The 25,680-nt window shown below is 45.3% G+C and overlaps 2 protein-coding genes across 3 annotated transcripts in view; both read right to left on the bottom strand.

Moving 5' to 3' along the window:
• Positions 1 to 339: 339 nt before the first annotated feature.
• Positions 340 to 12,012, bottom strand: LOC133974615 (microtubule organization protein AKNA-like). The gene is made up of 22 exons (XM_062412248.1): positions 11,829 to 12,012; positions 8,169 to 8,912; positions 7,811 to 8,084; positions 7,316 to 7,390; positions 6,682 to 6,838; positions 6,418 to 6,482; positions 6,240 to 6,299; positions 6,038 to 6,156; positions 5,786 to 5,954; positions 5,353 to 5,534; positions 5,081 to 5,224; positions 4,666 to 4,912; positions 4,287 to 4,396; positions 3,927 to 4,171; positions 3,543 to 3,678; positions 3,174 to 3,323; positions 2,910 to 3,055; positions 2,676 to 2,807; positions 2,444 to 2,563; positions 2,192 to 2,293; positions 1,836 to 1,965; positions 340 to 1,688 (listed from the first exon to the last, which is right to left on the bottom strand). The coding sequence occupies exons 2-22, from the start codon at positions 8,525 to 8,527 to the stop codon at positions 1,436 to 1,438; spliced, it is 3,375 nt and encodes a 1,124-aa protein (XP_062268232.1). The 5' UTR covers positions 8,528 to 8,912; positions 11,829 to 12,012; the 3' UTR covers positions 340 to 1,435.
• Positions 12,013 to 14,474: 2,462 nt separating this feature from the next.
• whrna (whirlin a) overlaps positions 14,475 to 25,680 on the bottom strand; it is an 85,661-nt gene continuing 74,455 nt past the window's right edge. Inside the window, exons 9-12 of one of the 2 annotated variants that reach the window (XM_062413022.1) lie at positions 24,517 to 25,096; positions 23,545 to 23,711; positions 21,924 to 22,046; positions 14,475 to 18,584 (exon numbers count right to left, since the gene is read on the bottom strand). In XM_062413022.1, the coding sequence (XP_062269006.1) occupies positions 18,402 to 18,584; positions 21,924 to 22,046; positions 23,545 to 23,711; positions 24,517 to 25,096 (1,053 nt within the window). In that variant the 3' untranslated portion in view covers positions 14,475 to 18,401. The remainder of the gene's footprint in view (positions 18,585 to 21,923; positions 22,047 to 23,544; positions 23,712 to 24,516; positions 25,097 to 25,680) is intronic. The other variant, XM_062413023.1, reaches the window with a different exon arrangement.

Raw genomic sequence — 25,680 nt, 5'->3', positions numbered from 1 at the left:
TACATTATATACTTAATCGACTGATATGCATTTGAAAACATTGATCTAGTGTGTTAGGATGGCTGGTCGCAATAATTTCTGACTTACTTTGATATGTTCATAAAGACGCTGTATGAACGGTCAGGCTGGAGTTGTGGGTTTGTCTTTGAATCCACTTCTCCTAAATGAACAAGGTTCCTTTGATGACATACGGCATGAGTCTATGCCGCTGATAGGAGTCTTTAATGTCCTCAAAGAAAAAATCCTCAGTTTCTGTCTCAGCCAGGTCCTGAATACAGAGACCTGCAGGTCATGTCAGTCGTACAGAGATTAAGCAAGACTTCAGTTGTTCTCTCACTTTAGCCTTCAAGCTGGCATATTTATTTGAGGGCATTTATAACAAACAAAAGACAGAATCGCACAAACATTGTGTTATTTTTCTTTTTACTATTGCTAATTAGAGATTTAAAAAGATTCCTTGCAAAACAATTAAAAAAAGTAATTTGAAAAATAACTGTACAAAAGGTAAAAAAAAGGATTAGACACTAACAAACACAGAAGTTAACGGAAATACGTGGTATGTTTAACCCACATATAAATATTTTAACAGTAGAAATAATCGTATGTCTCTGTTTGTATTCTTGTAAGTGCAGCGCTGGAATGTGAAGTTCAGTTTCAGGAGACTCTGGCACATGTGTATTTACAAGCATAAGATTTAACTGATGCAAAGAATTTAGTTATTAACTATATAATTTGTAATCTTCAGTCTAGACGTGAACAATTATTTTAACAGCAACAAAGAAGAACTTCTAGAGGATATCCAGCATCGGAGGTTTTGTGACTATAGATTTCTATCCACTGCACTTTAAAGATTAAAGGGATAGTTTAACCAAACATGAAAATTCACTCATAATCTACTCACCACTATGCCGATGGAGAGGTGGAAAGAAAAAAACACGCCTCCATACTGCTCGTGTGGCTCAACACAACTATTAAACAATTTTGTTACTACTGACTAGACATAAATGGTCACATGATCATTAAATATAAAATCACATGACCAACAAATGAGTATTATCTCAAAAGACAGTTTGACTTTTTCATGTCAGGTGAATTTAGAGCAAACTGATGTCTTTAAAAATCAATATGATCAAATACATTTTCAGACCGATCTACAGTTCTGCATCATTAACGAAAATTATGACGAACATACGACAGCACCTTTTCTGAAATCAATATGACTGGTAACATAAATTCAAGTTTGACATTTAAACGTTGCCATAAATAACATTTAAAAACAAAGAAGCTTCAACAAATTCTCTATAAACGTTGAAACCAAAGAGAATCCACAAAGAAGAGGAAGATTTCAGATTCTTTTTGAGTCTTATTCAATGAGGTCCTTCATTCAGCTCGTGTCTTGTGAGTTATCGTTGCTCGGTCTCTGAGGTGAGTTCGGCTAGCGTCTTGAGAACTGAGTCAGCCGTTCCTGAAACTGCAGCCCAGTAGCCAGAGAGCAAGCCATGTGTCTGGAGGTCAGTCTCATGTGTTGAGCAGCTCTGATGGCTCTGTCCAGCGAGACGTCCAAGGAGATCTGCCCATCGACAGACCTGGAGCGTCTCATCCTCCCCCTCGACTCCTTATGACCTCTGACCCCTGAGGATGTGCCGGGGTTTTTGCTCGGAGACACGTGGACGGGCTGTGAGTACAGACTGAAAGAGACACGGGCGACAGAAAAATTAAATTAGTGACAGTCTAGAAATACAGCTCTGAAATCTAAACAGGTCGGATGCATGTGAAGGTTTGTCCGGTAATACTTGCATTTATTTCTATACTACCTGTGAGTGTGCGTTACTTACAGAAGTGGCGGGCCGACCAGCATGCATTGCGGCGGAGTAGGAGGAGCCGCGTGGTATCCTCTCCTCGCCGTTCTGTCCGGGGACTTGGCTGATTGGTAGCTTGAGCGTGGGGCGGCGTCTCTGTGACAGTCTGTGAGTCACAGCAGGTCAGAGGCTCGGTTAACACTTTAGATAATTCAACCTATGCCTTTTACTGTAAACTGAAATTAATTATGTGCCGAGCTTGAATAAATATTGGTCCTGAGGCTGACCAACAAATTCATATTTTGCCAAGTCACAGATTAATGAAATCACAAGACTCAACATTAAAACTCATTGTCTCATAATGTGTCTGAACTGAATGTGATCAGACAAACCTGTCTTAGTGTCTCTGTTCGGCTGAAGACATCCACAGAGAGGACAGTGATGAGAGCAGGAGGAGGGGGTGGGGGTCGACTCGCTGCTGCCACCAGTTGGACCTGACGGGACAAGGAGAAGACGACAAGAGGAATAATCTGATAAATGAGGACTTTACACTGGTTTAAAATGTATAACAAAATAAAACAAGATTTTTTTTGATAACTTAGTAAGAACGTAACAAAAGGAAAAAACACGGACGAGTTTCTTACGAGCAGATTGTCCTCGGAGACGTGACAGACATTTGACACAAAGAACAGGAGGTGGAGGATTTCTGAGGTCAGGTTCATCTGCTGTGTTTGACTCTTGAATAGACTCGGCTGGAAGCTGCCCTGCAAAACACACACACACACACACGGATTACAAAATATACAAACTAATTTGTGTTTTGTGGAAGAAGTGGATGAATGTAAATGTCTGCAGTGCAGCAACGTTTTTTCTTACTCGGGTGTGTTTCATTGCTCTGGACAGTATTAGTGATTGAGCAGCAGCTGCCTGGTGCTGCAGAGGATGTTTGAGTGCATCTGGATATCCGAGGCCGAGGCTGCGATGTAAACGGCTCCGGATCTGAACCTGCAGATGATATCAAAAATATCACATGTATTAGTTTTGTTGCTTCACTGATGGACAAACAGTACACGTGCTGTTAGCATTTGAAGTTATGTTGGAATGTAAACTTGCAGATGTCAATTTGTGGTGGTCGCCAGTCCACACAGGGTGATCTCTCTATGGCCGTTGGTCTCAGTATACACTCCTCCACGTCTTCAGCCTTTTGTCTTTCTCTTCTTCCCTTCCTGACGTTATTCTGACATCTCTCCTCAGGCCTGAACAAAGAGCAGGAATCAAATTAAGGTTAAGGTTTAAGAGACGAGCCTGCGGTGGCCTGGCAGCTGTTTCTGTAGAACGAGAGACTGTGGCTTCACCCGGAAGATAAAAACCAACCTGCTGCGAGGTGTGGATGTGTAGAGGTGAGTGTGATTCTCTAGAGCTGATGGACCTGCTCTCACAGAGCTCAGAGTTGTCTTATTCAACAGGTGATGCATTATCTCCTCCAGTCTGATGACCTGGGCCTCCAGAGTCCGAAGTGCATTGCTAAAAAATACACACACACAAAGATATTTACAAAGCTCCTAACCTAAACCTTATTCTAACCCTCACTCTAAAACCAAGTCTTAACTCCCAAATAGTCCATCAAAGGGGGGGAGGGGGACATGCGAAACTGTCCTCACATTCCCAAATGTCCTCACTCCGTAGGTTGTAGACTGGTCCTCACAAAGACAGCTGTACAAGAACACACACACACACACTTACCGATCCGCCACGACTCTGGGTCCCAGAGCTCTGAGAGAATTGCCATGGTGACGTGGTGATGTGGGGGAGGAGCTTGGTTGGAAGCTGAGGGATCCTGCAAACTGGTCACTCTGTCCGTCCTCAGACACAGTGTGAGCTGCGGAGACGAAGAGGACAGCATGTTGAATACTGAGAGAAAAATAAACACTAATAAACAAATGGGAGTAACTTAAATAGCACAGAATGAGCTCACACCTCCGTAAAGGCCCAACAAACCCATTTAATTGATGCAAACTACAGAAATTACACACACTCTGAATAGAAAGTAGGTAATAACAGTGCAACAGGCCTTATTATTGACTTAACAGCACCGCTCTCTGTGTGATGCACAGAACTTACACTCACTGCTGTCACTCTCCAGTCGGGCTCCTCTGTCGGCCCTGGTTCTCTCTGTCTGACCGACCCAGCCCTGTGGGGAGCAGGAGTAGTCGCGCCTCCTCTGTCGGGCTCTGCTCGTCGGTTCGGGGCTGAGGGCCCAGGAGGCCCCTCTGGACTCTGCAGCTGTGTGCCGGCGTATCGGTGAGGAAGGAGGAGACGATGCTGAGATGGTCTGAGGTGTCCTTGTGTTCCCGTCCTGATGGACTAAATAGCTATGACAACAAAAAGGAATATTCAAACATAAAAGACAGAACACATACAAACATACATCGGCATGAGGTTAATGTATGGGGCAGTAGATGTGTGTGTATGTGGAGAACTCCTCACCTCTGAGACGCCCCCTGGTGGAGAGGACTGGGGCCAGCTGGGGGAGTCAGATGGCAGGTTTCTGAACCAATAAACCCGCTGTCTGTCTCTGGAGATATGACACCATCTGGCTGAACACAGAAAGAAGATTAAACCACATTTATCTAGACACTTGAATTAAATATTTTAATGCCATAATGAAATGAAATAAAATGCTTAAAATATTTCTGTAACCTCAGAATCAACAACAGAATAAGTTTTTAATACATATTATGTTGTGAAGTTCTAAATTTGAGCTTTATGACCTTGTGAAGCAAAAACAATCGGAGGTGTAGACTGCATTTATTTTAACATTAAGGTTATATCTTGCCTGACCTGAACATGTTTGATATAAACTGACCTGGTTAAGTGTTCTGCTGCTCCCAGGTTGGAGTTTGGAGTTCCTCCTCTCCGATGCAGGAGTCTCTCCAAGGCTGCTCAGGCTGCTACTGTGAACCCTCTCTCTCGCTGCCCTCCTGGGGCCAGCCCGCGGATGAACGGGGAGCGAGGCGGGTGGACTCGTGGCTGCATGTGAAGATGGACAGGACCTTCTGCTCCGCTGCTTTCTGCTGCCAGCAGGAGATTCCTCAGAGTGTGGTTCTGGTATCCTGTCCACACAGATAGACAGAAAATCTGATTCAGTAACGTGTAGGTATGAATTTGTGTTTTAACAGTTAACGTCTGGTTCTATATTCTTAAATGACGCCCTCACGCTGTCCTCTACAAGATCGAATGTGCCACTGATGAACTGTGTCTCTGCTTCTCTGATGACTAACCTCTGTTCATCCATGTCTCCAATCCTTTGTCTCTCTGTCTCATCGACTCCAGGCCGCTCGTGGCTTCCTAAAGCCCCAGAGAAGAAAGCTGCTTCCCTGAGGTTATATTCAAATGTTCTGGGAAGTTCCTTGAAGCTTCCATAGCTGAACAGGAAAAGGACAAAAAGTATGAATATCTCCAAACATTGACTACAACAATCCCTCCATAGAAAAGATTCTGATGGTTTGATGGTGATGAAGAGAATACAAAATATAAAAACATCATCACTCACTGATCAGTTAGTGCAGCAAAGTCTTGTTGAGCACGTCTGTGTTTTCCAGTCAGAGGTTTAAGATACTGACATTTCAGAGTTCCTTCGTCGTCAGTCTCCTCATCGTCACCTTCTCCACTGGCTGGGCTCGCCTCCAGCTCTGCTGCACTTTCTGGACCCACCAGCAGAGGCATATGTGGGCTCTGGAAGGAATTGCAGCATCAGAGGTGAAATGAAGTGACAAGTTGACAGATTCTATTTGTCTTTCTCAAGACAAGTGACTAGGAATCAGAGTCCTGTGACTCAGTCATTCAGAAGAGTGAGTTTAGCATGAAGCAACATAGTTTGTTATTATTTTTTCTTTTATGGATCCACAAGACACGAGACAAGAGCAGATTCAAACAGCAAGATTCACCACTGCACACAATGGAATAACGGGCGGGGGGGGGGGTACCTGTGGGAGACTCCATCTCCCATCTTCAGAGGGAGCAGACGGAGGGGTGGGGTGAGGAGGCGGAGAGGGAGGAGCCTCACAGGTGGGCTGGTCCTGTCTCATCTGCTCCGCCTGCTCCTTCAGCTCATCCATACGCATTCCACACTGGAAGATCAGCCCCCCCAGCTCTCTGTCACACAACAACACAAACATGTAAACACATATGATAAAAACAACAAACATATGTATTTATATCCTGGACATAAATCTTACCGTTCTTGGTCAAAGGGGCCGACGTCTTCTCCTCTCTGCTGCAGGAGTTTGTGCTCCTCCCTGGCAAACAGGAACCCCCTTTCTAAAGAGTCCAGCCCCTTGTTAAGCTGTGCGAGGCCCTGAAGGACAGGATCGGTTGATTAGATGGATATAAAGTGATCACTCTAAAGGACTACAGATTGAAACTGATTGTATGTCTTACCCTGATCTGTTCAGAAGGTTTGAGCTGTTTTCTCCTCAGGAGATCTTCATAAATCTGCAGCTGGATGTAAAACACAGAACCTTTCATATCTAATTACTTTCCTTAACATCACATCATCCAGAAGGATCTGTAAATTATTATTTCTAATTCTTCTTGACAGCTTCAATGGCTTGAGTACCTGCTGGAGGAACTTGTCAGACTGAGTGTGGAGAATCTCGGCCAGCTGCTCTCCCACGTAGGGGCCTGTTCATTTGGCAGGTAAAGAAGAGTTATACGATGCAAGTGTCACTGAACGACACAACATTAGCAGTTGAATGATGGATGGAAGCCAGGTTGTTTGCAGGTTGAGGATCATTTTCAGTGACAGTATTAAATTAAAGAGCAATGAATCAGAGGAACAGTGTGTCAGCAGAGAGGTGGAGGCTGAGGACAGAGAACATACTTGGAGGAGCGCTGTGTCCGTCTGAATGAAGAGAACCTGAGTTGATCTCTGCTCTCTGAGCCCGAGGAAAGTCCAAGGTCATGACCTTTGAGGAGTTGTTGCTCAGTCCCGACTGCACCGAGTGGCCGGGCTGTGGAGGCTCAGAGTACAGGTCCACCTGGTGGAAACGTGAAACATTAAAACACGTCTAAACATATCATGACCTTCATCAACTTTAATAACAAGTCCACCTGCTTAAAGCTGAATTAAAAATCTGACACACAAACTGCTGTCACATGTCAATACTTTCATTTATGGATCAGTGCAAGGTCTCATTTCTTGTCATAGAAAGGTAAAGTGTTCATACTGATGACTAAATGCGGGTAGACATTTGTAAAACAAACCTTTCTCTAAATATCTTAGCAGAGACACAGTTATACTACTTGAGAAAACTAGTTAAAAAAGACTATTTACTGATTCCTACATATGTAGCAGAGAAGGCAAACATCTGCATCTAGCCCCTAAAGCTTGAATCAACGAAAGATAAACCAGTAATTGCACCGATATGCTGATTTCTTCAATTCCCTGATCGTGACCCTGACTGCACGACACTGAACTGTGATAAATGAAAGGGCCTGATCTCTACATCAACTACCTTTGCCTTCAGTCGCAGACGATCAATGGTGTTGTTCGCCTCAGCGTGTTTAGTCAGCAGTCTGTTGTGGTCCTCCTGCAGCAAGAGGGAAAGGGCAGATTCAAGAGGAGAAGAAGAGTGGAAGAGAACAGAGTTGGTTAAAAAGACAGACAGAGAGGATCGATCATGGTTTAGGGTTCTGTTCGGTCGAATCCATGAGTCTGATGAAGTGTTGCCGAAACAAACGTTTGTGGAAATTTAGTACATTTCTTGTACAGAACTTGTTTGTCAGTATCATTGGTATTGATGAACGACTTATTATGAGATGCAGGATTTGTTACTGTGTTGTCATGGCTGCCTTACATCTTGACCTAGTCCCTGGACAATGGGAGGAACGATTAGTGGGACACTTAATGTTTGACATCAATAAATGTGCCTCTGTGAGTACATATATAGCATATCTAAAAGCTGTGGGCCTGTGGGATCATGTTCAGAAGAAGAAGGCCTGGTCAGTACCTGTAGCTGCTCGACCAGTGTGATGGCCTCCTGTCGGCATCTGAAGTCCTGAGGCACAGAGGAGCTTGGTGCAGATGGGTCAATGGATCCCTCAGTGGTGTTCAGTAGTACTTCCCTCACAATGTCAGCTGTCGACATGAACATTATGTGGGAGGACAGGGATTCCCTAATGGAGGAGGGTCTGCTCGCAGGGGGACGGTAATCACCTATAGGGAGACGGACCCTGGGCTTTACCTTCGAGAAGTCTGGAATGGGGTAAGTCAGAGGCACGTTTCTGTAGATAAAACAAAACTGACGGTTAGAAGCTTTTTATGGAAAAAACTGTGAATGAGGTTGAAGGAAGGGAAATGCTCTTCACCTGGACTCATTGACTTCAGCTGTCCTCAGCTCTCTGTCGGGACTGGGTTTGGATTTTAGAGACTCTAATCCGCTGAGGGTCCAAATCACAGGATGTGAAGCTTCAGGACACAAATCTGACTTAACGGATCCATTCAAAGGTCTGTCATAGACCCGAGTTACTTGTTCAGGAAACACAGACGCTGTGTGAGGCCTCTTCACCTCCTGCTCTTCAGACTTCTGAGGACGAGGACTGGACCTGGGGCTTATGGGGCTGCTGTAAGACTGTGAAGGACTTTCTGTGAAGCCCATCTCAGGGAAAGTTTCATCTTCAATCCCTGAAGCAGCAGCCATTTCCTCAGCAGTGAAGTGGTGATCCATGAGAAATGTGTGCAATACTAACTAGCTGTTAGCTAGCTAGCTTCTTTGCTGGCTAGCTAACCATGGCTAGAACTACAAAATAAAACTTGAATCAGAACCGTATATACTTAATCGACTGATTGATTGGTCTTGGTATCGCTGGTCTCACGGTTGACATGGTCATAAAGATGAAGAACTTGGAGGTGTTGGAATCCAGGCCGGCAGGACAAGCCTCCACATATTTCCTTGTTCATCTGACTCTGAATCGAGGTCCACTCTCAGAGTCATGACTACAGAGGTTTACATACTGCAGCTCATGTCAGTGAGCTGGCGTCAGTACTGAGGTCAGTACTCATCTGTGATGTTGAGGAAGAGGAGGTCGCTTTGGTTTTATTTGACGCCGTTTCTGAAACAAAAAGTAAAGTCAGCTATTTAGTATGAAGCCGATTGCCTGTTAGAAGGCCAGAACTTTTTTCTGGTAAAATGGATAAACATGACCAATCCTAATAGTAAACCACACTTTGATTGATGGTGAATCATGAGATTGGTTTCAGTTAAATCATTACTTGTTTCCTACAGATTTGTGTGAGTTCATCTTACACAAATCCTGCTCTTGGACCTCCACGTGTTTCTGGTGGGATGTGTTATATATTATATCTATACTGTGTCCTGAACTCAGGTCTTCACTGTGGACGGGCCTGTCGGTCATGTGACTGAAGTCAGATTAGAGCGTTAGCTTCACATTGTCCCATCAAGTTCCCTCTGGAGCCGAGACGCTCACCATGCCAACCCAACAACACAGACTCTCGCTTCTCTTTCAGAGTCGGTAATAAAACATGTCCCATTGTCCAGTGGGACAGACGTAGGGTCAATACTACAGATCTGAATGAGGAATGAACGGCCAGTTTGAGCTTTTCACAGACATACAGGCATTTAGTTTGGATATGAACGAACCAATTTTATAATATAAACAAGGCAGAAAAAGATGTGGAGTTATGTTTACATTAACATAAAAAGGTTTATTTAATTCAAGTTCTATATGTTTGCTGGTATTTGTGTTTTATTCTTGTTTATTGTTTTTTAGTGATAACATTTATGGCAAAACTGTAAACGATCAAGCCTCAAGTACATTTCTTTGTCATAAGGATTTGATGATATTTTAGGAAACATTGCAAAACCAGGAAGACAAAATAAACAACATCAGCAACAAGTCAAAAACCTAAACATCATCAGAGAAACATCTCGTCAACCTAATGAAAGGGATTCATGATAATAATAAATACAGGAAGCACCGAGAGTCTCATTATAAGAAGTAGACGCCATGTGTCTTGTCTTCTTTCATCAACATCCCAGATTAGCACAAGCAGATTATTAGTCTGGAGCTTCTCAGTGTGTCTCTCAACACACAAACCTCTCACACACACACTCACTCTTCATCAGGGGTTGTGTTTTGTTTTGCTCACATATTCAGAAGCACTCGTGTGCATCCACAGACACTTGCTTTGATTCTGCTAGAAACAAACAGGGAGATGGGGGGGGGGGGGGGGGGGGGCTCGGTGCCGTGCTCCTCTACATCCTATTCATACACAAATGTGAGTGAGTGGTCGCACGCTGGATCAACAACATGACCCACAATGCATGTGGAGTAGAGGAGCATGAGGAGCAGGGCAACAGGAGCCGCCATCAGAATAGAAAGACTGGAAGATCATTATTGATATAGATTGTCTTCTCCTTCAGTATCACAAGGGACGAGGAGTAGAAGACAAATCAAAGGCTGAATTCAAAACAAACTGCTGATAAGAATAAACTGAAGAAAGCAACTCACCTGTTGCTCGGCTCACGCTCCCTGTTCATCACTGGGGGGACTAATGGTTTATCTGGGCTGCCAGATGGGAGTTATTAAGCTGCTCTAAAGCCCTTAGAGGGGGCTCGGGCATTTGTAAACAGACAATGATCATTACACATCCAGGACATGAAGCAGTAGCCCTGCTCCTCCTCACAGACACACAAATACACACACACACACACATACACAGAGAGCAGGGATCTAACCAGCTGACTGTCAGGTGAGCTCAGGCTGCATCCAGGACGGACAGGTGGACATACAGGAGGAGACAACAGAGGACAGAGACAGCAGGAGAGACAAGGAAAGGGGGAGATTCTCTGCCAGGCTCCTAAAGTCATTCTCAGGTTAACCAGAGCTGTCACAGAAGGAGTCAGACGTGGAGCTGCTGCCGCTCTCCGATGCAGCCAGAGCGACTGTGAGCTGTTAACACCGAGCCAGTGACCAGGACCGGACAGATAATCTCGTTAGGAGGAGCAGACAAGAGGAGCTGACGACACAGGGAACACGGTGCAAGGGAGGCTGACGAGGAACTTCAATCCAAAGACATCACCTCCGAGTTCGGTTTCAATTTGTGGCACACAAATAAACACAAAAACAACACAAAGGCAATCGTGTCATGGCTGAATCACTCCGTTTTTCTTACAGTGAGGTCTTGAAGGAGGAGACTCTATTCTTGATCTGCAGGATGTTAATCAGTAACCAGGCAGCAAAACCTCTAGAGCGAAGAGTTCAGTTCATGGGATTAGTATGTGACCTATAGGTAACACTAGCTGACCAGTACTGACTTCACTCTCAGGCAGAATAGTCGTACATGAAACTCACACATGTTTGTGCAGAGGTCACAGTGAAATCTACAACTGAGTGCAGCCAGTATTACTTTTCTGCACAGACCTGATGAAAACATGTTCTTACTGAGAGCCATCACTCTTCACCACAGCTGCAGGTGTGGACATGTTTTTGCTTTGTTGCTGTTTTTTTTTGTTTTTTTTTTGTTCTTGTTCAAATTAAACTGTGCAGGTCCTGGGATGCACGACAGATTTCAGATTAGAGGAGAAACTACAGCAACGTTAGCCCCCTTTTTAAAAACACACCAGTAGCATGCCCCCCCTCTGAGACAGTGAGAGAGCTGAAGGAAAACAGAGGAAGACTTGCTCAACAACATGCACGCAACTTTAAAACCAAGTCCAACCAGTCAGGCTGGTGGGCCGAGGAGATAAAACATGTTGGCCAATTCACTTTCACTTTATGAGAAACATCTGACTGTAAAGAGTCTGTAACCAAAACACAAAGTTGTCTAACTCCACTCTGAACCACAGACTGTTTGTGAAAAAGCAAACAATGACAAAAGTGACAGTAAATTGTGTAGGAAGACTCGCAAATGATTAATAATGAAGAAGCTGCAAAACACCATTTAAATCAAAGTCACACAATCCTGCAGAGAAACTTTGAATCAACAACACTAAACAGAAAATTCACCTCGAGCTGCAGATGTTCGGATTCATCGAGCCTTTCAGGAGAAAGTGCAGATTCCAGACCCGTCGCAGCAGCAGCAGGATTGTGTTGCCTTGAAAACCACAAAACTACACAAGTGAATGGACGCGGCACTGTGTCTCCATGGACACCACGCACACACACACCCCCAACAAACCCACGCTTCACTGAGAAGCTTTCCCGCAAGTCCACACGTTCACAAAAAAACAACAACAACAATAATCCAGCAGTTTACACAATAATTAACCGTCGCTACTCACGTTAGTGACATTTTCAATTAATAATAATAATAAAAAGTTCCTTATCGTTAGAAGCGCTTTACTTTACGGCTCCTGCATCGAAACACACGCAGAGAAAACCACGTGAAGTGAAGTGGTGATTTCTACTTCGTCCTCTATTTGTCGGATGAGCTAATTTATCACTTACCACCGGAAGTTTCTGTTGTTAACGAGGTTAATTAGCAGTTCGGAGGCGAGAGGCACTGATTTAATAGTGACCCTGGGTAAAAGGAGATTATTGAGCCCCGAATCTGGTCTCGAAGACATATTTCTCCGATAAAACCCCAGAATGGTTCGTGTTTGTCCCCAAAACGTGTTCTCAACCCTTAAATACACATTTTATAACCTCACCTCAAATGCAACTGTTTGATTTGCGGGGTTTGTTGCGGGTGATGTTACCTGACAGTCATAACTCAGGGGTAAAGCTACACCTCTTGGAATCATAGACTGAGCTGTGATTGGTTACGAGGGGGGCTCAGAGGTGGGACTTATAACGCCGAGGGTGTAGTTTAAAGGAGTGGACACTACATGGAGCCATTTCACAACTTTTCCACATCATTCCAGTATAACTGTGAAAATATTTATGTAAAATAAGTGGTTTGGATTATACGAACAATTGTTGGTTAAAATATGCAAAGGTTACATCATTTTCTGTTTAAATAATGGTATTTATACCGTTTTTATTAGTGTTTATTATTTAATCCTTCACCCTCTGGTCATTAAAAGTCTCTTTCACACTTTAAAAGTGCTTGGGTAGAGAATATCAACAGAGAGAAGACTCGTCCTCTTCTTTGTACCAGAGTCACCCTGACTTTAAGGTTTATCAATCCTAATAGATTAAATCTCTCTTATACAGTGACACAGGGAACAACATAGTTCAAAGTATCTGAAGGTCATTGATCTGCAGAACTTAATCTCCAGCAAACATTAGTCTCATTTCAATAACTCAGAGTGGTAGATATATTCCAAATAAAGCACATGTGTTGAGCGTCACCCAGGATGTTTTTATGCATCATGTGAACACAGTGTAACAGAGAAGTTCCCATCACATGTTTGCCTCCACCAGAGGAAAAAGACAATTTCATCTTGGTTCAGCAGCAATCGAGTGGTTGTTGGTATTCACCGAGCGTAGAGCTGGAGCTTCATATGGTCACTGGCACCGAGTGGAGCTGGCGTAAGCAGATCTGTCAGAGGAGGCCGCCTGTGCATGTTCCCTGCTTCCAGGAGAATAACAAGACAGAGCTGCAGATTTATTGAAACTGTTAAATCGCATAAACCTGACATATGAGAAAAGGAAAATTAGTCCCCCCCCCCCTCATAATCATCTCTCGCATTGTGGAAGAGCTGCAATCGATCAATATTTTAATTTCTTCTAATCTACTGGGGTTTGTGCACCCAGGACCATTTCCTATTATAAAGAGGAAAGTCAATATTTCCCTTTTTTATCCAACCACTTATCAAATTTGCAATTATTTAAAACCGAGAAAAAGCAGAAAGGCTAAGAGCAGACGATGCACGAGTCACGTTTCTCACCTCATTAATCAAATCAATGTTAACTTGATAACATCTGTTGTATTTATTGCTAATTTGATAAATGTCCAAAAAATCAAACAGCAATTAACACCGAGTAAATTTAAACTGAAAATTAATCAATTAAGACTCGGAAAAAAGAAGAAGAGACAAGTTTATAAATGAAAGGAAACAGAACGATGCAGAACAATTACAAAAAAGACATACAGACATTAATTGGCTGCTAAAAGAATCTCTGTCCTTCTGCAAAGGGTTTTGATCCTCACGTTCTCCCACAGCAAACTGGGAAAAGCAACTTCATGTCTGTGGATTTGTGCACGAGTGTTAGCGTTCAAACAAAGTTCTCCCAACAACTTCTGCTGTTTAAAAATCAAACCAGGATAAAAGCAGACCTCTTGCCTTGTTTTTGTGCAGGTATCTTTATTGAAAAATTAAACACACTTTCTGTATAAACAGCATGTCATTGTACAACACTCATTTAAAATGTGGAGGGAAGCAGGCAGACGGGCGGAGGAGCTGAAGGACGGAGGCGGATGAAGTGAAGTGGAGCGGCTGATGGAGCAGGAGGCACAGTCAGTGAAACAAACAAACATTATGAACGGGGTCAACTGGGGCTGATGGCTGCTTCGGCTCTGACCTTTGCTGGGAAGCAATGGTTCTGAGGTGAGGGGGGGGGGGGGAGAGAGTACGACTCGCAGGTGAAGTCAATGTCTGAGTTGTCGTGTCTCGTGTTGGAGCCGAGGCCGCCACCTCTCAGTGTTGGCGTCTGATTAATGAGACTGCCAGTGGCGTCCATCGCTTCCCTCCATCACCCCCCCCCCCCCCCCCCCCCCTGCGTGGCCCTTTAACACCGGGGCAAAGACAAATGGGGCCCCCGAGCCACCGTGTGACTCTTATCGATTCTCAATCAGTAAACGTGGGGTTAATGTCACGATGGCTGTCGTTTTTCCTGAAGAACTTCACAGTCATCGACTTCTCACCCGTTCTCTGAGACGTGTTTGCATTTATCTACATTTCACCTGAGCAGGGAACCAGCAATGGGAGGGGGGGGGGGGGGGTTCTGTGTCTTGCTTAAGGGAACTTTGGCATTGATGGACACGAGGAGCAGTAACAGGGATCTAGTGATTCTCAGGTCAAGGAGAAGAGAAAGAACATTTCAACTTATCTTTTACTTTCTGTAGCTGCGTTGTTTTTATCGACTGGAAATTTACTCGAACTCATCAGAATTGTCACTATTTCTTTAAGCAGTTTTTTTTTTATCTCTGCCAAAGACGTAATATTTTCATCCCTGTCCATTTGTGCGTAAGAAAGATCACACAAAAACTTTGGTTTGGTTCAGGACAGAACCAAATACAATGGGATCGGGGGGGCAGATCCAGGAATCATTGGTGACCAAATGTTTCTATCAGGCTTTTATTCTTTAATTAACCAGTGTCCAACTCTGTCTCTCTCACACACAGAAACAGACATAGACACACACATACATACACAGACACACACACAGACACAGAGACACACTCACACACAGTTGCATCATGGATTCTAAGTCTGCTCGCCTGTTGTTGCTCTGAGCATTTTGTTTTTCCTGATTTTGTTTGTAACATGTGCTGAATATGCAAAGAACTTTTTTTCTAATCATGTTAATGGGCGTATTCAGAGACCATGGAAATCAACAAACTATTTGCATTTATGAATAAGAGCTTTTATATAAACAGGCCGAGCCGGTTGACTTGTTAATGGAGCCACCGACACCAGAAGGTTTTATAAACCCTGCGGCAGGATTCATGGTTAAAGTCTTAATTTGAATCTGATTTGCAGACGCAGGTTTATGATTTGTTTACTTCGGTGAAACCTCATGTGTCCGAGACTCTGGTGGTTTCCTGATATTCTCCTTCAGTCTCTCTCCTCGTTCCTTTTGTCGTTTATGAATGATTCATCAGGCTCTGGGACACACAAAGCTTTTCATCGAAAACGTGGAAGCTTTCGATCAAAGGCTCTGTTCTGAAGATGCAGGCGCTCGATTTCAAGTGCTCGGTGCATTTAGGAGGAATCCAAACTTTGCCTCTCGCGGAAACTAGTCACCTTAGTATGGGAGAAACCAACGAAAAATCCGTCTGCCTCTCCATTTCAAACCAGGTGTGCATGCACCATGGCATCATAATGGTTTTATAATGATTTCCCCTGTAGTGAGAGAGAAGGCTTCACTGTTTCACTTCCTGCACGAGCAGACCATCTGTCTACGCACGAGTCTCAGACGTCTCATCAACGCCGACTCCAGCAGCTGTTTTCAGTAAAGAAGCTGCGGATGAAACCCGCTGTGCACGACCGGTCCAGCTCCAGAAGACACACAAACAATGAGCTGCTAAAGAAAAGTAGAACACGTAGGAGCTAATGAGCCAAATGTCTTTCTCACAAGCTGGTGGAGACCAAAACTGAGCTAAAAGGAGGATGAATTCACCACTGGGACAGAGAAACAAGTGAAAAGCAACCAGTGAAAAGGAAGAATTGTTTACATGCACCGTTTGGAGGCCAAAATCAAATCATACAGACTGACATCATCAGGTTATGAAATGACTTCAAATGAATTTAAATAAGTCTATCTGCAGATCGTGGGCTGGCCTCTCGATGACCTTTAAAGAACCTGCAGCTCTCACTTTGTTTCTCTACGGTTCAGAGACGTCACAGTTTGAAGGAGCACAGCAGATAAACTGTCAAAACAAAAGCACGAGCGAAGTCTCTCTCCATCGTCAGCAGAACAGCTGAGGAGTGTGACGGCAGTTTGTCACAGAGCTGCCCTGTTGGCATTCTCCACAGAGCTCAGACTGCCAGAGGACCGCCCCCCCCCCTCATGCCGCAGATCCCTTCATGACATTTGCATTTGTTTCACTTTCCGTCTCCTGCTTCAGAAAACACTTTCACACATTCTGAACACACACACCTGATTAATTGCTCCACACATCTCCACCTGCAGCCTGATGTGAGTTTGTGAGATTGACACATGGACGATGTTTTCGCCGTGCACGCTCCCCACAACGTGCACGCTCCCCACAACGCGCACGCTCCCCCCCCACGCTCGCCTGCTTCCTGAGAGGAAGCAAATCATCTGCACAACACTCACTTCCCGTTTGGATTCTCAACTCACTCTCTCCTCCTCTGTCTTCCTCTCTTGCTCCATCTCTCTCTCTACCTGATTGCTTATCTCCTAATTGCTTTTCTATAAATGGAAAAAATATGTGCACACTCACAGACACACAAACACACACGTGTTCCATGAGTGAGCATGTGTGGAGGAGTGTCTCTTTGGCGGTGTCGTCCTCTAAACGTCTCATTACTCGCTCCTCGGGAGTAATTGCTGTGCAGAGCATTGGCTTCAGCGAGCCCCCCCCAGGGCGGGAATAATTAAAACTATGAAATTACAAAATAAAATCATCAATTGTTATTCAGCACGGGGAGCAGCAGGTCCGTTTATGCCCCTGTGAGGAAACCTCCAACAGAAAGTGGCCGAATGTGAGAAATGTCTCCAGAGAGAATTGATCTGAACACGACAGGATTGTGTTTGAGTGCGATCTGACGGGTTCTCATTAGAGTTTGAATCCTTAATTGAATTTTCATGGAAATCAAACAAGGCTTTCTTTTTTGGACATTTTCACCAGTTTTCTCAGAGAATAATTAATGAATAGATCTTTATAAAAAAAAAAAAACGTAGGCATATTCAGGGAAGTGGGTCAAATATATAATCTGCATCTAACGGCTGAACTGTAAACACTCTCGCTAACTCTCCTACCTTTAAATCAGAGCTGCATTAAGTTACTTAATGTTTTCTGCTGCTGCGTCACGTAGACAAAACCCAGTGTTGATTGTTGAATTCATTTAACTCAGCGAGCTGCAGGTCACAGGGTCGACTCCCCTTTTTAAACTCGTCTGATGCTGTGACGCAGAAAGTCGTCGTTCTCTGCTGGGAATTAAAATCAAACTGAGCTGGTTCGGAGTCGCTGGAGAAGAGGAAACAGGAAACGATGCATCTTTGTATGAATGAAGTTATAAATATAAATTGGAGCGTGTTGCCGTCAGCCTGACATGTTCCAATGTGTCTGTGAAGGCCTGAATTATCATCTCTGAAATATATTACTATATGTTGATGCAACAGAGGTTACAGATTTATAATTCATATAGGAGTATCTTTATGTGTACATTATGTATATATATATATATTTATATATATACGCATCTGTATCTACATTTGTTCATTTTTACATATACAAACCCAAGCTTGCAATGAGCGTGAAACAGTCTTGTCTGTGCAGCCGTCTCCTGGAGAGAAGCAGGAAACAGAATGAAACCGAGGGAACGAGGGGGAGTGCTACGAGAAGCTCCAGAGGGTTTCAAATGGAGGTCAGTCCAACGAGAATCAACACAATCAAAAAGAAAAGGTACAGGTTTCATTGTTTCCCATAGTAGTGCATAAGGTGTCACAGTGGGGAGGTAACATGTTGGAGGAGATCTGAACAGAGTTCACAGTGGAGACAATCGCTGTTGAATGAGAGTTTCACGACTCGGGAGTTGAACGGGACGAGGGGCGGGGCTCGGAGATGAGGCGGGGGTTTGTTCACGTCCATCTTAACGAGTTGTGCCATTGAAACCAACAGACGCTTGGATGTCACGGCCTTGATCTTCTCCACCGACCGCTCCTCCCTCGCTGCTGCTGCTGCTGCTGTTCCCGTCATCCTCCTCTCCCCCCTCCTCCGCTCCGCTATAGAGCCACGTTGAACTCGGTCACCAGGAAGTCCACGTGGTCCCTCTCTTTGGTCTTGAAGGCCTCGGCGATGATGCGCGCCGCGTCCCTGTGCTCGCGGCCCCTCATGGAAACCCCGTTGACCTCCAGGATCACCTGACCCACCTTCAGCTGGCCACAGTTATGAGCGGACCCTCCTCTCTGAGGAAGAGGAGCACAGAGAAAAACATCGTTTAGGGTTTTGTAAAGTTTGGTTTGTGTTCCTCTCTGAGAAATAAAAACTGCTTTGATCAAATACAGTCGTCACCAGAAAGAAATCCTCAGGGCCTGAGCTCCAACATTGTGATACAAAGGTTCCTCATTCGCACAAAGAAAGAGAGACACACTGTGCACATTATTATAAAATGCACACACACACATCAGGCCTCAGACTGAGAGAAGACGTTCAGTACGAAGCGGAGCACGAAAGCACGAAAATGAGAAGCTTCCTTCTGAACCTGCAGCACTCTCTCCTCACATCTCATCTCTCTCCTCACATCTCATCTCTCTCCTCACATCTCATCTCCCTCCTCACACGTCTCATCTCTCTCCTCACATCTCATCTCCCTCCTCACACGTCTCATCTCCCTCCTCACATCTCATCTCCCTCCTCACACATCTCATCTCTCTCCTCACATCTCATCTCCCTCCTCACACATCTCATCTCCCTCCTCACACATCTCATCTCCCTCCTCACATCTCATCTCTCTCCTCACATCTCATCTCTCTCCTCACATCTCATCTCCCTCCTCACACGTCTCATCTCCCTCCTCACATCTCATCTCATCTCTCTCCTCACATCTCATCTCCCTCCTCACACGTCTCATCTGTGACGAGCGACACCGTGAATCTCCTCAGAACCGCAGGACGGCTCAGGTCTCATTCGTGAGGCCTCAGCTCCTTGGCGGGGACATTAGAAGACTCCGGGCATGAAGCAGCAGATCTCTGCACAGTAAATCCCAGATGGATGCTTAAAACTGTGGAGCTCCAAGACGACTCCGCTGTGGACAAATTAAATCCTCAGGACACTTGACATCACTGTTAAAGTCATATTTGTGGGAAGAGGACTTCCATCTTTGCTCCTCTCCAGCCTCTGCATCTTTAATCACAGGCAGACCAGGCTTTGATTTGCTTTGCTTGGCTCTGCAGTGCATGATTTACGTAATGAAGTCGACTGTTTATGGCATGAGGCAAAAGGCAAAGACCCGTCGGTGCCTTTCTACTGGAAACCTCTGATGATCATGTCACTGCAGAACTTTTACATTTACAAAAAAAAACATTTCAAAACCTTTTAAAACAGGGAGAATAAAGACGATTCCTGCTGGGTTTCTTTTTGAAGTGAAATTTCAGCAATAACAACTTTGTTAATCCATAAAATATCAGGAGTGTGCCACAGAAAAACAAATCCCTCTCGTCAGACTCATGTTCTCCTCCTCTTGACTCCTGCAGCTGACCTCATTATGAGCAGCAGTATCGTCTCCTCTCTTATTTACTGAGCCTTCAACAATTACCCTGAGCTAGTGGAGCGTCGTGATGGGAAGATGGCGATGATACCGGCCTGCCGCCTCCGGAGGGGAGATGGGGGACCTGATAGCGGTCGGCTGGCTGGAGGCCGCTCACTCATTTGTGCTTCATCATCTGCCGCCGTGATTGAGGCGACCTGAGGTGAGAGACCTGGCACCCAACGAAGACGGGGGTGCCAGGTCTCTCCGAATACAGCAGAGAGCAATCGCCAGAAACAAAACCAACAACTCCCCTACAAAGAAAAACGTGTCATCTGATTGGCTCTGACTGGGAGAAGTAGTTCAGGTTGTGTGCCTTGCTCAAGGGCCTAATAACACTGAGTTAGCGTCTCCCAGATGTCAGAGCAAAGTTTTAACAGCTTATTTTTTCCACCTTGGAAACTGCTCAGAAAAAAAATCGCCCTCCGCTCCTGTAACAAGAGACCTGGAGGTGGCCATGTTATTAATGTCTTTAAATACCAGTGCAGCCACACAGTGTTATTGTTTGGGGACGCAGCAGCAGCTCGCTCACGTCTCCTCTGATGATCGATGGTGTTTGGATCGAGACAAATAGAAGTTCAGGTGAAATCTGTGCAATTAAAACGAACCAAAGCTGTAATCAGAGGCCCATGAATAATTTAACCTGATTAGACGTTGGGAGTTCAACCTGCCGGGATAGTTTAAAACAAACTCTATCTCTGTTCAATGGAAAAGAGATTTTGAGTAAATTAGTCCTGCAGAGACGTTTCTGTGAGGTCGACTGTTGCTTCAGATCAGTGGCTGCAGAGCTGATCTTCAGAAGTTAACATCTGGTTTGCTTATAGTATAATTCTTCACAAAAAAACAAGAAGATTACAATTAAAAAATTTATAAATTGTAGATGATGATCTCTTAAAAAACATCGACTCTCCTGAAAAGCCCATAAATAACAGGACCGAACACAAACTTAAAATAGAGATGATAATATGTCCGGGACTGCCACAGCGCTCCCTGGAGGCTGAGAAGTGTAAGTGTGCTGTATCGTGCTGGAACACTGTGACTTGGCTCTTTAGCTTCTGAGGTTGCTTCATCCCTCCTCACCTAAGCAACGCTCTCGTCTCCTTCCCTCACACTTCCTGTTCTTCCAGCCCACACTTTGATTATGAATGTGCTGATTTCCATCCCTTTTCACCTCCCCCCCCCCCCCCCCCCCCCGCCCCACCCCCCTGCAATCAGCAGAGCAATCCCTGTTTTATTTCAATCACCACCTCTGCAGAGTCGGCGGTTGAGCGACGGCTCTGAACACGGCGTGGACTCGGAGTCCGCCTCTGATCTTCAAACTGTAACTCCTGCTTCTTCGTGTTCGGGGGAAATCATTAGAGCAGCAGACTGTCCTGATCTGACGCTTTGTTGACTTGCAAAAAAAAACACACAAGATACAGATATGTGTGCGTCAGGGGGACCACTAACTCGTCAGGTCGAGTTTGGCTTTCAATATTTCAGATTGCACTTTGCACAGTCGGGAGATTTGAATTTCCAGTATTTCAAAAAAACACACATAAAAGGAAAAATGTAGCTTGTGCGACTCCACGGAGCTTTGATGTTAAATTATAAACACAAACATATCTGGACTGGGCCTCAGTCTTTAGCTTTTATATATATAAAATGCTTTATAATCTCTCAGAGTGCCTCCTGCATTTATCCTCAAATATCAACATACACATTAAACCAAGTGCCGGGCCCTGGAATAGTGACTGCGCTGACCTGCCTCCGTCTCCAGGCACTCAAGCCTTTTCAAGGAGGCCATTATAGTTGTAATCATCTTTGTGCGAGCAGCAGCGAGGACTGAATTAGCCCGAGTGTCAGCGTGAGTTCAGCTGCAGCGTGAAACCACACGACGCCTTGAAGGACATCGAGTCACCACCTGGAGGGCGAGCGAGTGGCACCATCACAGGGGAATCAAAAAGATTATATAATAAAAACGAGAAGCTTTTATTTCTCCTGGTTCTACCCGACTCACCTGTATCGTGACGATTCGTGGCAGCGGCTGGCGAGTGTTGGCTCCGCCCTCGATGGCGATGCCCAGGGTGCCGGCGCTCTTTGCCACCCGCACCAGGGTGGAGGTGGGCTCCAGCAGCCCCGGCTGAGGTGAGGGACACGACAAGTTACAGCACCAGAAGAACATCACTTATACTCAATCATAAACCAAATAGATTCCCAAGCTACGGCCATTTCTCTGCCTCCTCTTCGTGCCACTTGTAAACTTGCTCAAGGGTCATCGGGTCGATTTCTAACAAGGCATCTATGAAACTGTAATTTAGAGACTTCTGGCTTAGTTTTAAATATTTTGCCGACAGCCCTGCACCAGCTAACCCACTGTTTGATTTTACTGACAGTAGAATGAACGGAAGCAAACGTCTTATTAAGTCAAGTCTTCCATGAGCAAACAGGAAGTAGATGCTTCGCTCTCTGGCCATATAAAGTCCATTCAGCCCCCACTTCTCCTGCCTCACAATCCAGCCCTAGAACAGACCTTTAACCCCCCCCCCCCCCCCCCGATCCATCAGTGAGAACCACAGAGCGATTTGAGCGTTTGATTGGCGCTGCTCTCTTTGAGCGATGAGGGAAACGATGGAGCGTGTGATTGGGAGAATGACGTGAGTGAGAAATCAAACACAAACAGTGAGTGAAACAAAGGAACCAAACTGAGAGGAGAGAAGAGATCAGTTAGGACTGTGGAGGGAAAGATCAGCGATACATCACATTGATTTATCAACCTGTAACACACACACACACACAGACACACACAGTTGTACTTCCACGCTTGTGAGGACCGATTCCAGCTTAAATTATTAATGAACTAACTCTAACCTTAAATTGGCAGTGCAGGACTTTCTAGTTTTTTCAAAACAAGTTCAGCAAATGCTTTTTCCGGCAAATCAGTATATACATGTATAAATATAAAGTTTTAAATGTGGTCATGGGGCCAAATTTCGTGCACTAGAAACCAGAAAAACCACCAGCGAAAGACGACAATGGAGGATTCATCTCTACTTCCTCCCATGATCCTGAAATGAAGCCAAGATATCCTGGATTCGGGCGCAGCCATCTTGCACCGATGGGGTAATTTGGAGGGCAAACTCAGATTAAGACCGGTGTGGCTCCTCCTCATTAGAGGTTTATACATGTTAGACTGTTTATTACTCACTGGCAGATGGTCACAGAAGTTCTGCTCAGCATCTTTAACATTAAAACCGACCTCAGCCTCTGAACGGCCTTCGGTGAACGATCAAACTCGATGTGGACACTTTCCATAACACGTCTTCGTCCCAACAGATGGCCTCACTTTTCAGAATCTCATATCCCCCACAAGATCTTCAATTACCAAACCCGTTCGCTCTTCTTAACAAATGCCCTCTATTGCCGAAGAGAGGTCTTAGATTTCCAGAAATGTTTCCACTTTCTCACAAACGTCTTTTTCTAAACTGTTGTCCTCGCTCTGTCCTCAAGGTCTCCAGCTCGAATCAGTCCTCACAAAGACAGAAGTACAAGAGTGCACTGACACCGAGGTCGACTGAGAACGTTCTTCATGTCCCGCCGTTGATCTGATACCCCCCCCCCCCTCTCTCCCAGCCCCTCACCGGTTTGGAGGGGTTGCTCCCCCCGCCTCCCTGGGGGTCTCGGGGGAGGCGGGTGCGTGAGGAATGGGGGCTGCTGTCTTTGCTGAGGTGTGCTGACTCAGCTATGTCCACGCCACTGTCCTCACTGAGGGTCTGGCCGCTGTCTGACAGCTGAGACAGGGCTCCACCTAGGGGGGGAGGGGGGGGGGAGACATGGCGTCAGGGAGGCTCCACCAACATGGACTGGTTTCTTAAAGTCTCTCTGTATGTAAACACTTTGATTACCTCCGCCAACGAGCTATGGGCTCTCTAGTTTCTTACTGGTTTAAGCTTTTTCTCAAATGGTACTGGCAGCTTTTTGGATTTGTAATAAAAAATGGATTTAAAAGTAATTGCGATTTATCCATTTAGGGGTCATATTGTACAATGTTATGGATAATTAGGTAAATCAGTAAATACTTATTTGAGAGAGATTATAAATATGTTTTTATACTCAAACCTATAACTGAAACTGACGATCAACATGATATCAGACTGAACCTGAATCCCCAGGTTTTACAACCAATAAACTACAAATGTTTCTGGAAGCAGAGACTCGTTCACAGATGATAAATGTTCTCGTGGCCAGGTTTGCAGCTGAGTCAGCAGGTGCACTGATAGAATGTAGCTCTGCCTCGGGTACAGGAACTGGTTATCTGTCCCAGTAACGCTCCAGTAAACAGCTGAGTGACGAGGGACTCGCACCATCAATTCTGATGCTGGATTCACTGGAGGAAAAGAATCTGCTCTTGGCAAAAATGTTCTCATGAAATACGTTATTTTTTTCGAGTGAAGAAAATTCAGTTTGGTTCTTTTCTGCACTAAAGATATATGTTAGAATGGTTAGGGTGTCAGCTTGGGCTCTGGGAATTTATACCTAATGAACATGATGTAATTAGCTGCAGAAACATGTGGGATTTGAACTCGTGACCTCCTGGGATCCACCCTCCTCACCTCGAGCTTGTGGCAGCGGCCGCACCTCGTTGACGTCGGGCTCCGCGTTGGGCCGGTGAACCTCCACCGTGACAAACCGCTGTTTAGTGGCGGCGGAGGAGGCTTTGGACATGGACAGGGGTTTGAGGGGCAGAGATGGGGGCGGGTGGGGAGCAGGGAGCGGAGGCGGGGGTGGAGGAGAAGGGGAAGGGGCGGCGGGTTTGGTGCCTCTGTTGGGGGACTGCACCCGGGGAAAAGGGCCAATGTGGTGGTGCCGGGCGACCATGGACAACTGAGCAGCTGCTACCTGCTCCTTCTTGGACGGCAGCGAAGGATCTCGCTTTCTGACGGCGGCGTACTCCTGCGACGGGTCCCTGGCGGCCTCCCTTGGGGGGCGGGGTGCGGGCGGGGCGGGGGCGTGTCCTGACTCTCTGCTATGGCCGCGGGAGGGCGGGGCCGTGAAGTACAAGCCCGAGTGGGAGGATTCGGACGAGGGGCATTTGTTGAGCGGATCTCGTCTGCTCGGGCGCCTCTGCACCCCCGGGGGGGGCGGGGGCTTGAAGGAGGGGGGCGACTCTGCAGCGGTGGACTGAACATCATCCTGAAGTGAGAGGATATAGTCATCATCATTGATTAGAGGTGTGGCACAATATACTGCATTAGAGAGAACCTGTGCATCAAGGGGCTGAAAATATGAAATCACTTTGTTTGCATAACGAACAAGAACATTCACACATTGACACAGTTTCTATAAGAAATGAGCTGCTCTGTGAATTTAAGATAATCCTTTAAAACAAGGCCACGGTCAAACATAAGCAAATATCGAGGGTCAGGGTTCACGGAGGCTGAACTCAAGCCTCTGGATCTACTTCGCCCACAGGAAGTAAATGTTTCATTCTCCTCCTCTCTCTCACGGATTGAAAGTGAACCCGAGGGTTCGCCGCTGGAGCGTTCCCTTACGTGTGACCGGGTCCGGATCCGGAGCCAGCAAGTTCAAACATATTTTATAGATCTTACGTTTGTTTTTTAGCTTGTTTTTACATATTTACTATGCACATTTTAAATCGATGTTCAAACCCAGTTTTTCTCCTCATTCTCACCCACACGACTGCATCACACACACGTTGAACCACTCCACCGGTTTGAGTCATAACAACAGTAGCTGTGAAAACCTTTTAAAACATC

The sequence above is a fragment of the Platichthys flesus genome, chromosome 19 (genome assembly GCF_949316205.1).
Source record: "Platichthys flesus chromosome 19, fPlaFle2.1, whole genome shotgun sequence".
Classification (NCBI taxonomy): domain Eukaryota; kingdom Metazoa; phylum Chordata; class Actinopteri; order Pleuronectiformes; family Pleuronectidae; genus Platichthys; species Platichthys flesus.
This window is presented reverse-complemented; position numbering and strand designations above follow the sequence as displayed.